Here is a 15000-nt window from a genome sequence, read left to right as displayed (position 1 = left end):
AGGCAGTGTATTGTAACAGAAATATGGAAACGAAATGGTTAAAGCGTTCCATCAAAATTTTGTTTTTATTTATGTTCCAAACACTAGCATCATAATGACAAAGTTATTTTAATAGATTCTTTCAAAATTAGTTGAAACAAAAGAAGTGTATTTCAATGGAAATATGGTAACAAAGCAGCTAAAGTGATCTAAATTAAAACCTTTCATAAAAATTTCTTGTTAGTCTAAGTTCCAAACACCAATTTAATAATGACAAAATTATTTCACTAAATTCTTCATTATTTAAAAAATTAACTGGAACAAAGTCCATGTATTTCAATAGAAATATGGTAACAAAAGGGTTAAAGTGATCTAAATTAAAACCTTTCATCAAAATTTCATGTTAATTTATGTTCCAAACATCAGTTTAATAATGATAAAAGTTATTTCACTGAATTCTTAATTATTTAAAAGATTTTCCGAAACAAAGGCAGAGTATTTCAACAGAAAAATGGTAATGAAAGTGTTAAAGATGTCATAATTGTAAAAGAAGCCATTCTGCTCAAAAATTTTTCATGAAAAAAGCATGGATCCCTAAATCACTTCTGGTGTTTGCTGTGCTCTGACATCTTCTTTTTTTTTTGTGTGAGAATTGGAACATAATGAAGATGGATGAAGCAAGAAAGCACCAGACTAAATACATCATGGTATTCAGTTTATTCACATTTTCAACCAGAACTGATAAAGGTTTTTTTTTTTAATCTCCACAAGAATTGGTAAAATAAGCAGCAGTAATTTACTGGATCAACGCAATTAAACTAGTTTCTACTCTGTCAAAGGCATAACCTTGTAACTAATTAAGAAATCAAGATTTTTTCATTAACTGAGAATTTTATAAATTATCTCCAATTCTATTTTTGCATGTCATTATCATCATCATTGCTTTAATGTCAACTATTCCATGCTTGCCTGGGTGATGTGGAATCTATTGAGGTGTATTTTCTTTGGCCAGTTGATGTTTCTATTGTCAGCTCTCACCTGTTTCCAAATAGGGTAATACTTCTCCATGACCAGGTATGTTTCCACAGAAGATTGCAAATGAATGACACTGCTTGTATAACAGTGGCGATCGTTTACAACTATCATGTAAGATCAAGACAAAGAGACCCAAACAAGACAAGGAGACACACACACACATAAAAAAGGATTCAGTCGACACTGTGAAGCGGTTAGCATTTGGAATGGGCATCCAACTGTAAAAACCACTGACCCACACCTGTGCTGGTGCTATATAAAAAGCACTCAGTCCACTCTGAAGGGTGGTTGGTGTTAGGAAGGGCATTCAGCTGTAAAAACTATGCCAAAACAGATGCAGAAATCTGGAGCAGTCTTCTGCCTGACCAACTCCTGTCAAACCATCCAATCCAATCCAAGCCAGCAGGGAAGGAGGACGTTTGATGATTGATAATCATGATGATTGCTCACTTTTTGTATGGACAATGGTCAGTGATGGTCTTCCTCAGTCAGGAGTGGACAGACATCATACACATGACAAGCTTCTTTCAGTTTTCATTTACCAAATCAATTCACAAGGCATTGGTCAACTGGAGTTGACCAAGTAGAAAACACTTGCTCAAGATGTCATGCAATAAGACCGAACTAGAAACCACATTCGTGGCAATTAAACTTCTTAATGACCCATACAACAGATCAATATGAATGACATATCGTCTCTTTGTTCATCTCCCATCATTAAAAGTCTTGTACAAATTGCCAGAAACTTCTATACTTACATGCCGTCAAAAGTACATAAAACAACCGGTTTTTGGTTTTTCTGCCATAAGTTCAAATTTTGGAGCAGTTTGTCTTTGTCTCCATCCATCCAATGAGACAACAAAGGAAACATCCGTGTTAAGGCGGCAGCCATTCTGGTAGACAAGAATAGAAAAGAAGGGAAGCAAAGAATTCGCAATAACCAAGTGGGTGCAAAGACCTTTTATCTTCTGTCTTTTACCTGTTTCAGTCATTAGACTGTGGCCATGTTGGGGCACCAACTTGAAGAATTTTAGACGAATGAATTAACTCCAGGACTTATTTCTCTTTTTTACAAGCCTGGTACTTATTCCATCAGTCTCTTTTGCTGAACCACTAAGTTACAGGACGTAAACACACCAACACTGGTTGCCAAGTGGTGGGGTGGGGACAAATATAAGCACAAAGACACATACATTGATATGTACATACATAAATACTGGGAAACAAACCTATGCAAAAGTTAGGCACAAGAGTGGCCGTGTGGCAAGAAGCTTGCTTCCCAACCACATGGTTCCGGGTTCAGTCTCACTGCGTGGCACCTTGGGCAAGTGTTTTCTATTATACTCGGGCTGACCAAAGCCTTGTGAGTGGATTTGGTAGGTGGAAACTGAAAGAAGCCTGTCGTATATATATATATATATATATATGTATGTATGTATGTATTTGTCCCCCCACCATTGCTTGACAACCGATGTTGTTGTGTTTACATCCCCATAACTTAGCGGTTCGGCCAAAGTCAACCCCAGCGGAATTTGAACTCAGAATGCAGCAGCAGGCGAAATACCTCTAAGTTTTTCACTCAGCATGCTGACGGTTCTGCCAGCTCACCGCCTTAACATTAAAATAATAATAATAATAATAACAAAGAGCAGCCAAAATTCTTCATTGCTACTTGGAAGAATTGATGTCTGTTAGAATGTCAGGTGGTGATACTGATTTTGTGCGAACTTATTGTGAGATTTTAATTAAACAACATAAAAAGTCTTAATTATGTTTTCAAGTGATTGGGCTGAAAATTATAGTTTTAAGGCATCTATGAAATTATTATTAAACCAGACAGATGGCAGCAGTTATTAGCGATAAGGTTCCCAGTAAAAGATGGTTATCTTCAATGGAATCATGAGTTAAGGTAGTTAGAATGTCTTGACAAACATAATGAGGGGTTATATCAAAGGAAATTATGCGATGAAGTCGAATCGCAGAATCAACGGAAAGACTGAAGCATTAACGTAAAGAGGAAAAGGAACGCTAACACAAGGGGTCAGAGAAAGGGGCTTAGAGAGTGGAGGGGGGGAAGGCATTGATAAATTATATTTCCATATCTTTGTGGCATCAGTCGAAGCACCGTTTTCAGTCATAAATTTCTCCTGTAAAAGGGTCTTTGAAGTTTCGTTGTCGATTAGGTTAAAATATAATGACAGTTTCACAAACAGTTAATGTGCTGAATGCAAACTATTACCCAGGCATTTGCCAACTGATGTGTTTGGCATGTATTAATCAATGAAGCGCCTCTTAAGGTTTTACGATCCCTTTATGCAGTCACCCTAGACAAATTAACTGCAAACAGGTCCCTGTTTAAACTCTGACTCACACACGGTGTGACGAGTGCCTTTGTTTTTGTTTTTTGTTTTAACTCCAAAGTTTAACATCTGATTGATAGAGTATATAATGGCATTCTTTATCTAATATAGCAACATGATATGAAGAATGAATCTATTATCTGTCGGGGAAACTTCTCGTAGGTCAATGTTTAGTGACTTGATTGAGTTCTGATAGCAGACAAGTTGTCTAAACAGAGTTGCTATCACACAGCTAAAGAGACTAACTGAGTTAACTTAGTCTATTTAGATTAGTGTATAGTTTTACAGAAATATACTAATATTTCATTAATAATATCACACCAAACAAGTAGCTTTTTTAAAAAAAAATTTTTTATTTTTTTAATTTTTTTTATTATTATTATTATTATTATTATTATTATTATTATTATTATTATTATTATTATTGTTATTATTGTTATTATTATTATTATTATTATTAAGGCAGCGGGCTGGCGGAATTGTTAGCATGCCGGGCGAAATGCTTAATGGTATTTCATCTGCCGCTACATTCTGAGTTCAAATTCTGCTGAGGTCATCTTTGCCTTTCATCGTTTCGGGGGTTGATAAATTAAGTACCAGTTACACACTGGAGTCAATGTAATCGACTAATCCCATCCTACCAAATTCCAGGCCTTCCGTCAGCATTGTCATCATCATCATTTTGTCCTGTCTTTGTCCTTTCATGTTTTTAATTTATATTAGCCCTTGTGGCCAATAAAACCAGAATCAATTATTATTATTATTATTATTATTATTATTATTGATGTATTTAAAACTTTATTAATATCACTTCACAGTCTATGAGAAATTATTTCTGATTTGAAAAATGTGTTTACAACTTGATCAAATAAAGAAGACATGTTTCATTGCAGAAAGATGAAGAAATTCAGTAAAGGTAAAAATAAGAGAACCGTGTTTATTAGTAACCATTCAGAATGCTGTGAATACAAAGGGCAGTCATTACAGAGCTGTGGCGCTTGTGTAAAAGCTGAGTTAGAACGAGTGTTTGGCAGTGTAAAAGTTTGCTTATTTCATAACAAATATTGATTTATGTGTTTCCAACAACTGTCCTCAAATCCAGGGTGTTTTGTTACAAGAAGAATAAATAAATAAAGTTCTCTGTAGGACTTTTCAATGAAAGTAAACTTTGTTGAAATTATTTATGAATTGAGGTTGTTCACATTGTTTGTACTTACAAGAATTCAAAAGAGAGGAGAAGAAAAAAAAAAAAAGAAACTGAATGAAAGAATGCCTGAATTGAATAAATGGCTGGAAAGGCTCCATTCTAGAATCACTAATTCTGTCTCGGAAGAGAAGAGAAGAATTGTAACTTTTAATAAAGGTCTCTAATTACAAGAAAAGGAAAAACTGAAGTTGTTCCCAAGATGGTATCATAAAATGTGAGGTCTCAAGCTGGCAGAATCGTTAGCACGCTGGGCATGTGTTAATGGTATTTTGCCTGTCTCTATGTTCTGAGTTCAAATCCTGTTGTGGTTAACATTGCCTTGCATCCTTTTTGGATCAAAAATATAAGTACCAGTTAAGTACTGGGGTCAATGTAATCGATTTATCTTCTCCCCTGAAATTGCTGGCCTTGTGCCAAAATTTGAAATCATCGTCATCATCATCATCATTAAGGCGATGAGCTGGCAGAATCATTAGCACACTTTGCAAAATGCTTAGTGGTATTTTGTCCGTTGCTACGTTCTGAGTTCAAATTCTGCTGAGGTCAACTTTACCTTTCAACTTTTTGGGCACTGGAGGCGGAGGGGGGGGGGGGTTGATGTAATCGAGTTAGTCCTAATCCCTGACACTCTTAAACTATTCCACTAGACCATTGTTCAGGACTGGTCCATTATTCATCAACCCAGAAGGGTGAATGACAAAGCAGACATCAGTGGGAATTGAACTTCAAACTTAGTATGAAAGAAAATGGAATATTTATCAGAAGACATTTCGTTTAATCCTGCAAAGATTGCCAATTTGCCACTAACTTTATTATATCACTGTTCCGCTGAAATCTCTTTCTGAATATTTTTGAAATCCTCCATCATGTTCTCTCTATCAGGTTCTGCCTCCTCCTACTCATCATCATCATTGTCATCACCATTATCATCAAAGGCATTTTAATTGTTTAGCACTTAATCCTTTCGTTACCAACCTGGCTGAAACCAGCTCTGGCTCTGTTAGTAAAAATTTCTCGTTTTCAAAAGTTTTGAATTAAAATCTTCCACTAAACCTTAGTCACAATTTATGTTCCTAACACTAGCTTAATGATAACGAAGTTATTTTACTAAATTCTTTGTTAGATTTATAATTAATTGAAAGAAACACAGAACATCTCAACAGAAATATGGTAACAAAAGGGTTAAACTGGTCATATCTGACCCAAATATTTTGTCTGATTTATGTTCAAAGTGGCCAAACCCAGCTTTTCACACCAACCCCAAAATGTCTTTCTCAAAATAAACACCCACATCATTTAAGTCTTGGAGCAGTAAGATAATGCATGTTAAATTTGAAACAATATGAATAAATAAGTGTTCCATCTGACAGAGAAATCTGAATGCAAAATGGTTAAAGAGTTAAAAAGACAACAATATTCCATGTCTAAGTCTCAAAGAAACAGTTTCCTTACTTGAAAATCTGCAAAACAAGAAGGAACCGGAATATTCTTCACATATGTACAACAGGTTCTCCTTGGTTTAGAACTCGCAAAACAGATGTCACAAAGAATTCTACCAAATTATCTGAAATTTAAGATTACAAAAAAAAAAAAAAGATATTTTTATGAAAATGTTTCATGAAACATTCTTCAAAAAATTGGATTTAAAAATTCAGTCCTTGGGCAAATGTCTTCTACTATAACCCTGGGCCAACCAATGCATTGTGAATGAATTTGGTAGTCTGTGATTTCTATTGAAGCAGAGCTTTACAGAATGGAAGGATCAAGGACCGAATCTTGGAGACAAATAACAGAAAATAAAAGATTTACTGTTTAATTCTTGAAAATAAAATACACCCCCCCCCCACTACCAAAAAAAAACAAACAAAACCACTGTATTTATTTATTTATTTTTTAAGAATATTTCCAGAAATGATTAGAAAAATTGGAATAATTTTGTTGAGATTTGTCCCTGCAGGAATGGATGTTAATAAATTCAGGCCGAAACAAAAGAAATTGTGTTAATCTGTAAAAATAAAAAGGTTCGTTGTAATGAGTCATATATTGATCAAGTATTTGAGTATTAACACCAATAATTGCTACATGGCGTTCTTTGCGTAGAGAGGTTCTATACATCCCAACGGCAACAAAGAATCAATACTTATTGACCACTTATTTAGGAGAAATATACAATAAAGTGCAACATACATCTTATTGATACAGTGGTTACGAGAAGACTTCATTTGTTATCACTAATCAATAACTAGAGTCGCCACCCTGCACGCCACCACCACTACCACCGCTGCTCCCCCCACACCCCACCGCTATTGACCAAATGGACTGTTTTTTTTTTGTTTTGTTAGTGAAACCAATTTTCTATCTGAACTATTTTTGGGGTATTTTATATTGAAATCATGGAAAAGGAGAAATAAAATGTGTGTTTATGTTCATGTTAAACACAAATAAATAAATAAATAATAGATAACTATACATATATATATATAAATATAAAAGTAAAAGAATAAAACAAAATCGAACGAACAATAAAACAAACAAACAAACACAAATTAAGAATAAAAAAGAAAGGTGGAAAGTTGGTTCCCAGCCTGAAAAAAAAATAAGGAAAAAAATATCAGTAATTATACATACACACATGTATATATATATATATATACATAATACATATCATCATTTAACGCCTGTCTTCCATGCTGGTATATACATATACATACACACACGTGTGTGTATATATATTTGTATATATATATATATGTATGTATAAATATGTATGTGTGTGTATGTATATGTGTACATATGTATGTGCATGCATGTGTACGTATGTATGTGTGGTAAGGAGCTTGGTTCCCAAGTACATGGTCTCAGGATCATTCCCTCTGCAAGTGTTGACAATAGTCCCCTTCTCAACTAATGCCTTGTGAATGGATTTCACAGGTGAAAATCAGAAAAAGCCCATCATATATAAATGATGATGATATATATATATATATATATATATATATATATATACATATATATATATATATACATACATATATATAGGCGCAGGAGTGGCTGTGTGGTAAGTAGCTTGCTTACCAACCACACGGTTCTGGGTTCAGTCCCACTGCGTGGCACCTTGGACAAGTGACTTCTACTGTATCCTCAGGCTAACCAAAGCCTTGTGAGTGGATTTGATAGATGGAAACTAAAAGAAGCCTGTCATATATATATATATGTGTGTGTTTGTCCCCCACCATCGCTTGACAACCGATGTTGGTGTGTTTACATGCCCGTAACCTAGAGGTTCGGCAACAGAGATCTGATAGAATAAGTACTAGGCTTACAAAGAATAAGTCCTGGGATCAATTTGTTCAACTAAAGGCGGTGCTCCAGCATGGCCGCAGTCAACTGACTGAAACAAATAAAAGAATTTATATAGAAATAGAAAGGGTTTAGACCACTGGTGATCCAAACTTATCGGTACACTGAGTACCCCAAGTGATAAGATACTATGATCCAAGTACATAATGGGGCTGGAGTTGGGGATCCGTAGCCTACTTCTGAGTCAGCAGAAGAGGAAGAGGAAAACAAAAGGCAGGACAGGCTTATCAGATCATTTAAATGGGTGAATTGAAGTAAGCAAAAGTGTCTTACTTCGATTCACCATTAAAATAATTCAAATGATCTGATAAGCTTGTCCAGCCTAGATTTTGCTTTTGTCTTCCATTAATGTCTATATATGTATGTATATATCGTCTGTAAAAGACATAAATCCGAAAGAAGAAGCACAATCTAAGATATAGAGCAGTATAGATTAAAAATTTGGAAAGCCGGTTTATGGGGTTTACCTTAGGTTGGTCTTGGGCCAACCGGGTTTGGGATCTGACAATACACCATAAAGCTAAGCCCTTTATGGAAGGGAAATCTAAGGTAATCCCCTAAACCTGCCTTCTCTATTTTTACTATATATATATGATGATGGACGTCCACTCGTGATCGAGGAAGACCATTGCCGACCTTCGGGAACATTGTGCGCTCTAGGACCAACTTATACTTTGCATATAAATATATATATATATATATATATATATATATACACACACATATGCATTACTATCATCATCAACGTTTAATGTCTGTTTTCCATGCTGGTAAGGGGTGGATGATTTAACAGCAGCTGACCAGCCAGAGAGCTGCCCCAGGTTCCAATTGTCTGCTGTGGCAGGGTTTCTACAGCTGGATGCCCTTTCTAATGCCAGCCACTTTTCAGAGTATACTGGGTGTTCTTCAGGTGGTACCATCGCCAGTGCTTTTCACATAGCACCATCACTAGAGTTTTTTTTACATGGTACCAGCACCACATTACAGGGTGTCCCAAAAATTTGACATCATTTCTTCTCAAATGATGTCAAATGTTTTGGGACATTCAGAAAGTTTTGCAGGCAGCAGTTTGCCCATGACTAAGTGTATCAGGGAAACACCAAGCTGACTGATAGGGGAAGCACCACATTGACTGATAGGTAAGCTTCCATCCACCAGTAAATACGATGACTAACTGGCGAGCCAGCCGAGCTGTGTCTTCTCTCTGTTTCTACTGCAACCATCACAACAGCCTAAGTTCATCTGAACTTATTGACTATAAATAACTTCCATTTAAAACAGCAACACACACACACAGAATCTGTGTCACTGTATAATTAGTTATCTTTTATCTTTTGTTACAGCTGTTGGAATGCGGCCATGCTGGAGTACCCCCTTCAAGGGTTGAGTTAAACGAATTGACCCCTTGCTTTTTTTTTCTTCTTCTTTCTTTAACGTCTGGAACTAATTCTATCGGTCTCTTTTGCAGGCTGATTAAATTAACACATTATATATATAAAAACATTGTAGTTCGCTTGAAGCATTGTAATAGAGAAATAGAAAAATGAGGAAAGCTTCTAACAATGCAGATATGGAAGTTGAAAAATCTTTTTATATTTCGAGTGGAAAGGCCCATTTTCAGTATATCTATCTGTATATTTATACGCATACACGCGATGGGCTTCTTTCAGTTTCCGTCTACCAATTCCACTCGTAAGGCTTTGGTAGGACCGCTGCTATAGAAGACACCCGCATAATGTTCAGTGTGGTGAGACTGAACTTAGAACGACATGGTTTGCCTATAGTACTAATGCATCGTTGTTAAGACTATGTATATAGAAGTCACAATATCTTTAAGAGGTATATTTCATCGCACCATGGTACAGCAAACCCTACTTTTTTTAAAAGTAGGGTAGGAAATATATACGAACTAAACTTCACTATTTCCCCACCATAAGAGTACCCACAAAATCAACAAGTATTAGAAGGCGGCAAGAGAATAAAGAATAGCATTTTAAATTAAATTCAAAATGATTTCTTTTTGCTTAGAGTCATGAAAAAAGAATTTGGCGCTTTTATTTTCCCAGAGGATCACGTAAGTTGTTTACGTCGACAAAAATGAAGCTGTCATTCTGGACGTAAAGCCATAGTTTTATATACTTTTTAATTACAAATAATGAATCTTTAAATAATTATTTAATTGCATAAACTGCCTAACGAACTCAATTAAATAAGAGCCGAACTTGTGTGCGTAAACGAAGGCTATAATTGTACCTCGAGGATCTGATATGAACCACTAAGTCATGTTATATAATTTCATCTTTCTTTTAATAATTTCATTTTCTAGGCAATCACTTTGCAGCTTCTCTTTCGACGAGGTAAACACTTTTACTTTCGTGGGTGCTCGGAAACGAAGCGCCAAGAATTTTAGAAAGCGAAGGGGTTTTATGAGATAATATCGCTTAAAAACAAACTAAATTACTACCAATAGTTTGAATATGACGTTAATGGGAAAACAGCGCCACAATGAAGTCACGAAAACTATTTTCAGTACCCTGTTTCCGTTATTTTCCAAACCGTTTTCTCCATCAAATAAAATATTTACGACATTAATAAAGAGTTTTTGTTAAAAAAAGCCGTTGAGAAGCAACGTGGTTGCCAGGAGCAACAAGTTTGTTTACACAGTCAAAAGAGTTCTTACTTGTCACGTGACGTGTAACCGGGGAAAGAATTTACGAGACCGGATGAAAGGAACGAGACCGATTCGAAAATCAGCAACAATAAAAAAAAAAATCTTCCGCTGTTAAATGAGTCTGACGCTTTGATTGGCTGAAGATGACGTCATCTGTCAACCTTCAATGAATGACGTCATCGATAGATGTAATCTTAATTGCATGTCGGGGAGTGGGAAAATAGTAAGAATCAAATAATTGTAAACAGAAAAAAAATACTTCATTATTAATTTACTAACTTATCATTTCTATCAACAATCACTCAAAAAAATGTACATTGTAGTAGACCAATGAGAAAATAATTCCAACACAAAGATTCAATTTAAATAATTTAGAATTTTATTTGCTCTACGGTCATGTTGAGCCGTTGAAAATTCATTTTTGTGGTTTGATTTAAAATAAATATGAAAATGCAACAAGTGTTGAGGCTGTTATTTGCAAGAGCAGTGACATAAAAGCAACGAGTGTCTGCGGAGAAGAATATGAGAAAAGAGAAAATGTTTACAGGACGAATAAGGAGGAGGAAGAGGAGAAATATATTAGTGATGCTAGAATGTGAATGGATGTTATTAAAAAGTGTTGTAAGGAAGAAGAAAATACATAATAATGGAATATTTATTAATAAAGCTTGAACGACAGAAAAGAAGTTAATTACGGCGTCACTGGTCTTGTTAGATAAGGGCGGCGGCAGAGGAGTGCTGATGGCGGTGTGGTCGTCGTCGCCGCCGCCGCCGCACCATTGTTACTGTGTGATGACGCAGGGTGAGAGGAAGAAGAAGGTAAATGAAGAAAGGGGAAGGAAGAAGAGTGTGAGAGTGGGAGAAGGAGAGAGAGTGTAGAAGAGTGGACGAGATAAAGAGAGGGAAAGTAGAGTAAAAGATTAGAACAAGAGAAAGAGGAAAAGAAAATGAGTGAGAGATAGAGTAGAAGAAGAAATAAAGACGGAAGGCAGGATATAAGAGCGAGAGAAAGACGGATTTAGAGGGAAAAAGAAACATTAAAATCGGAGGTTAAGAGAGAAGTGAAAGAGTGAGAGAAAAGCAAGGAAGGAAGAAAGAGAGAGGAAGAGTAAGTAAGCGAGACAGAGAGGAAGGGGAGGATAAAGGAAAAGACTAAGAGGAAGATAAAAGAAAGGAAAGAGTGAAAAGAAGTAAAGGGAGAGTGAGAGCGGGTGTAAAAGAATGACAGGAAAGACAAAATAAGGGGGGGAAAGAGTGAGAGGCAGAGTTAGGAAGGAGTGTTGGCGGCGCCGCGTTATCGCTGGGAACAACAACGTCAGCAGCAGCAGCAGCAGTGTTGAGATGATGATGATAACGTTGATGATGATGATGATGATGATGGCAGTGGTGGAGGAGGAGGCAGTGGCTACCTGATGAACGGAGAAGACAACAGAAGCAGCCGTGGCTGGGAATAAGGCAAGGCCCATCGCTGCTACCTCCACTTTTTTTTAAAAAACAAAAACAAAAACTGTGGTGTTTTTTTTTTTTTTTACTTTTCAACAAAAAAGAAATATTTCTTCTTTTTGTCCGCACTTTTTAAAAAACTTTCCTTAAATCTTACACAAAAAAAGGAGAAAAATAAACGAGAAGGAATTAAAAAAGACACAAACAAATATATAAAAATATAAAATTTTTTATTTAAAAGAAAAAAAAAAGGGCGAGGCGAGGCCAGTAATATTTTTTAATTGCCAGGTAGGTGCGACCTTTCCTCTCTGTTTCTCTCTTTTTCTTCTGTATGTCACACACAACCCACATTTTATAATCATTTAGGGATCAATAGGGGTATACTATGGTTTATTACAGGGGTTTAAAATCCAAACGACAGCTGTGTTTGTCACCCGGAATCGGTTAAAGCAAAACCTAATTAAGCAGGACATCGGAATCTGTCTTCATCTCTGACTGCAACTGGTTGGTGTACATTTCACAGACACAGACACATAATTACTATGGGTTGTTACTTATTATTATTTTAAAAACCATTTGCTGTCAACGATCGCTGACCCCTTTACTTACTGCTTCGTCTTGACCCCTAACTGCATAAAACACAGTACTTGAATCGTGCGATTTTAAACATAAACGAAACCCCACCCCTTTAACAGGAAAAAAAAAAGCCCTATTTCTGTTAACATCGCAGACACTTCAAAATGGATGACTAGTTTTTTTTCATCTTGCTTCCTCACTTTGCAGCCTCTTTTCCTCACTTTATTCCGCGTAAACACACGGAATTTCTACCCGAACTGGATCTGAGTTTGTTTGTAGTTTCGAAATATAATTAACGGGTGGATTGTCGATGGGTCATTAACGGGTGGATGGGGCCGAACTGTTAAACAGAGTTGGCTGTTTTAGATCTGTGTGTATACACGCACATGGCTTGGTTGGTGTTGGGGGTAAGTTTTTCATGTGTGAACAACATTGGCATACATCTGGCCAGCTACCTCACCTCTATAGACACGTATATACATACGCATATATATATATAGCATATATATATAATTGATGTAGATACATTTGTGTTTATGTATTCTTATATGCCAAATACAGTATATATTATGGATATATATATATCATATGTTGCATAATTGCATATATACATACTGTGGGTTGTTTGTCTTGGCACATATATAGACACACACATATAAACACGTATTAATGTATATATGTATATATATATATATACCTACAATGTATATTGCATGTGTTGTATGTGTATAAATAAATTTATATACCTATATATGTAAATACACAAACATGTACATCTATATATCTCATATGTTGCATATATATATTGTGTAATACGTGTGTGTATATATATTTGAGATTGTGATTTGAGGTTGTATGTGTGTGTGTGTGTATATATATATATATATATGTATCCTTTATTTATAAGGGTACATGAGTAATATGTTTAGTTTACTACAGGTAATTGTATGTGTGTGGGGGAATGTACTGAGAATCGAGCCCTCAATCTCAGATTTCCTTACTGAGAAAAATATACTTAGAATTAGTCACAACATAGAGATCTATCTATCTATCATATTTATATAATGTACTATGCGCGCGCGTATATATATATATGTATGTATGTACTGCGTGTGTGTGTGTGTGTGAGTCATGTTGTAAACACATTTTGAGAGGTGTGTATCACAATAGCTTTCCCATGACTCAGTGTTATATATACACACACAGACACTCGCACACAGATAACGGCAGGATTTTCAACTCTATGCACATACATACACACATGGATATATATGGTTGCTTTTATATAGTAAGGCTGGTTCTTGTAAACGCATATTTGTGAGGATATATCACCTAGATCACCGATATAGAAATGTCGACATACATATTTGCGTGTGTATATATGTGTGTGTTTTTGTGTATATAGATATGTATGTGTGTATATTGTGGATTGTTGACAAAAAGTAGTTGATGATGAAATCTTTATTGTAAATACTGTCTTAAATGAGGAATATATATATATACAAATATGACAGCTGTGTACAAATATGTATATATATATATATATATATATATATATATATATATATATATATATATATTATATATATAGTTATGTGTGTATGTGTGTGTATATATAAACATATATATATATGTACGTGTGTTGAATTTTGTAATATATACAATTCTTTTTTGTATTGTTGATATTCATGTACAATGCAATATCATATTGCTATATATACACTGCCATATCGCTTCATATACATATATGTACGCGCATACGTATATATATATATATATATATATATATATATGTATATATGTATACTCACATTCACACAATGCTATATCATGTTGCAGTATTTATAACTATTATATTGTGTTAATGTAGCGATAGTAGTACTCAATGCTTAGTTTAAATATGTGCAGAGTCAAGCATAAGAATATAAATAGACTCTAAACATCTAAATATATTATGAACATCGAATGTGTTTTTCAACAACATAAATCCATGTGTAACGCACATCAAAACATTCGTATGAACTTGAACGCTTTTGACGTATCCATGTTTCATATGTTACATAAACAATCGTCAGTGGATTATCGATAGGTTTTACAATCGAATACACACCCATAGACACACGTTGCCCTGTTTGTTGAAACGATAGTTGTGTCACTATCGTGTATTGAATACTAAATTCATGAGCTATCCACTTTGATTCAACCAAATTCACTGAAGACTATAATACAGTATATATATATATATGTTATATATAGTATGTTATATTCGCGTATGTATATACTGTCTCACTGTTTGTGGACTGTTTTGTCTCCACGGTTTAACACTGGTTGTTGTGTTTAGTATGCAAATTGCGGGCAGCTTTAGGGTG

General features: G+C 35.1%; 2 protein-coding genes across 9 annotated transcripts in view; one reads left to right on the top strand and one right to left on the bottom strand.

Moving 5' to 3' along the window:
* LOC106876652 (uncharacterized) overlaps nt 1-11421 on the bottom strand; it is an 87782-nt gene extending 76361 nt beyond the window's left edge. For 2 of the 5 annotated variants that reach the window (XR_016244428.1, XM_089363519.1), the window contains exons 1-3: nt 10622-10721; nt 6034-6145; nt 1773-1907 (exon numbers count right to left, since the gene is read on the bottom strand). Coding sequence is in view for 2 of the 5 variants with exons in the window: in XM_089363519.1 (XP_089219645.1) it covers nt 1773-1906 (134 nt within the window). In the remaining 3 variants the exon portion in view is untranslated. Of the gene's footprint in view, nt 1-1772; nt 1908-6033; nt 6146-10405; nt 10597-10621; nt 10722-11307 lie in introns of those variants that run through there. The other 3 variants (XR_016244430.1, XR_016244429.1, XM_089363521.1) reach the window with 3 other exon arrangements.
* Nucleotides 11422-12039: 618 nt separating this feature from the next.
* Nucleotides 12040-15000, top strand: part of LOC106876653 (uncharacterized) — a 96200-nt gene continuing 93239 nt past the window's right edge. For all 4 annotated transcript variants that reach the window (XM_014925270.3, XM_014925269.3, XM_089363513.1 and 1 more), the window contains exon 1: nt 12040-12343. The gene's annotated coding sequence lies outside the window, so the exon portion shown is untranslated. The remainder of the gene's footprint in view (nt 12344-15000) is intronic.

This window comes from Octopus bimaculoides, chromosome 15 (assembly GCF_046866305.1).
Source record: "Octopus bimaculoides isolate indiv1 chromosome 15, ASM4686630v1, whole genome shotgun sequence".
Taxonomy (NCBI): Eukaryota; Metazoa; Mollusca; class Cephalopoda; order Octopoda; family Octopodidae; genus Octopus; species Octopus bimaculoides.
The sequence above is the reverse complement of the archived record's forward strand: the minus strand, read 5'-3'. Positions and strand labels throughout refer to the sequence as shown.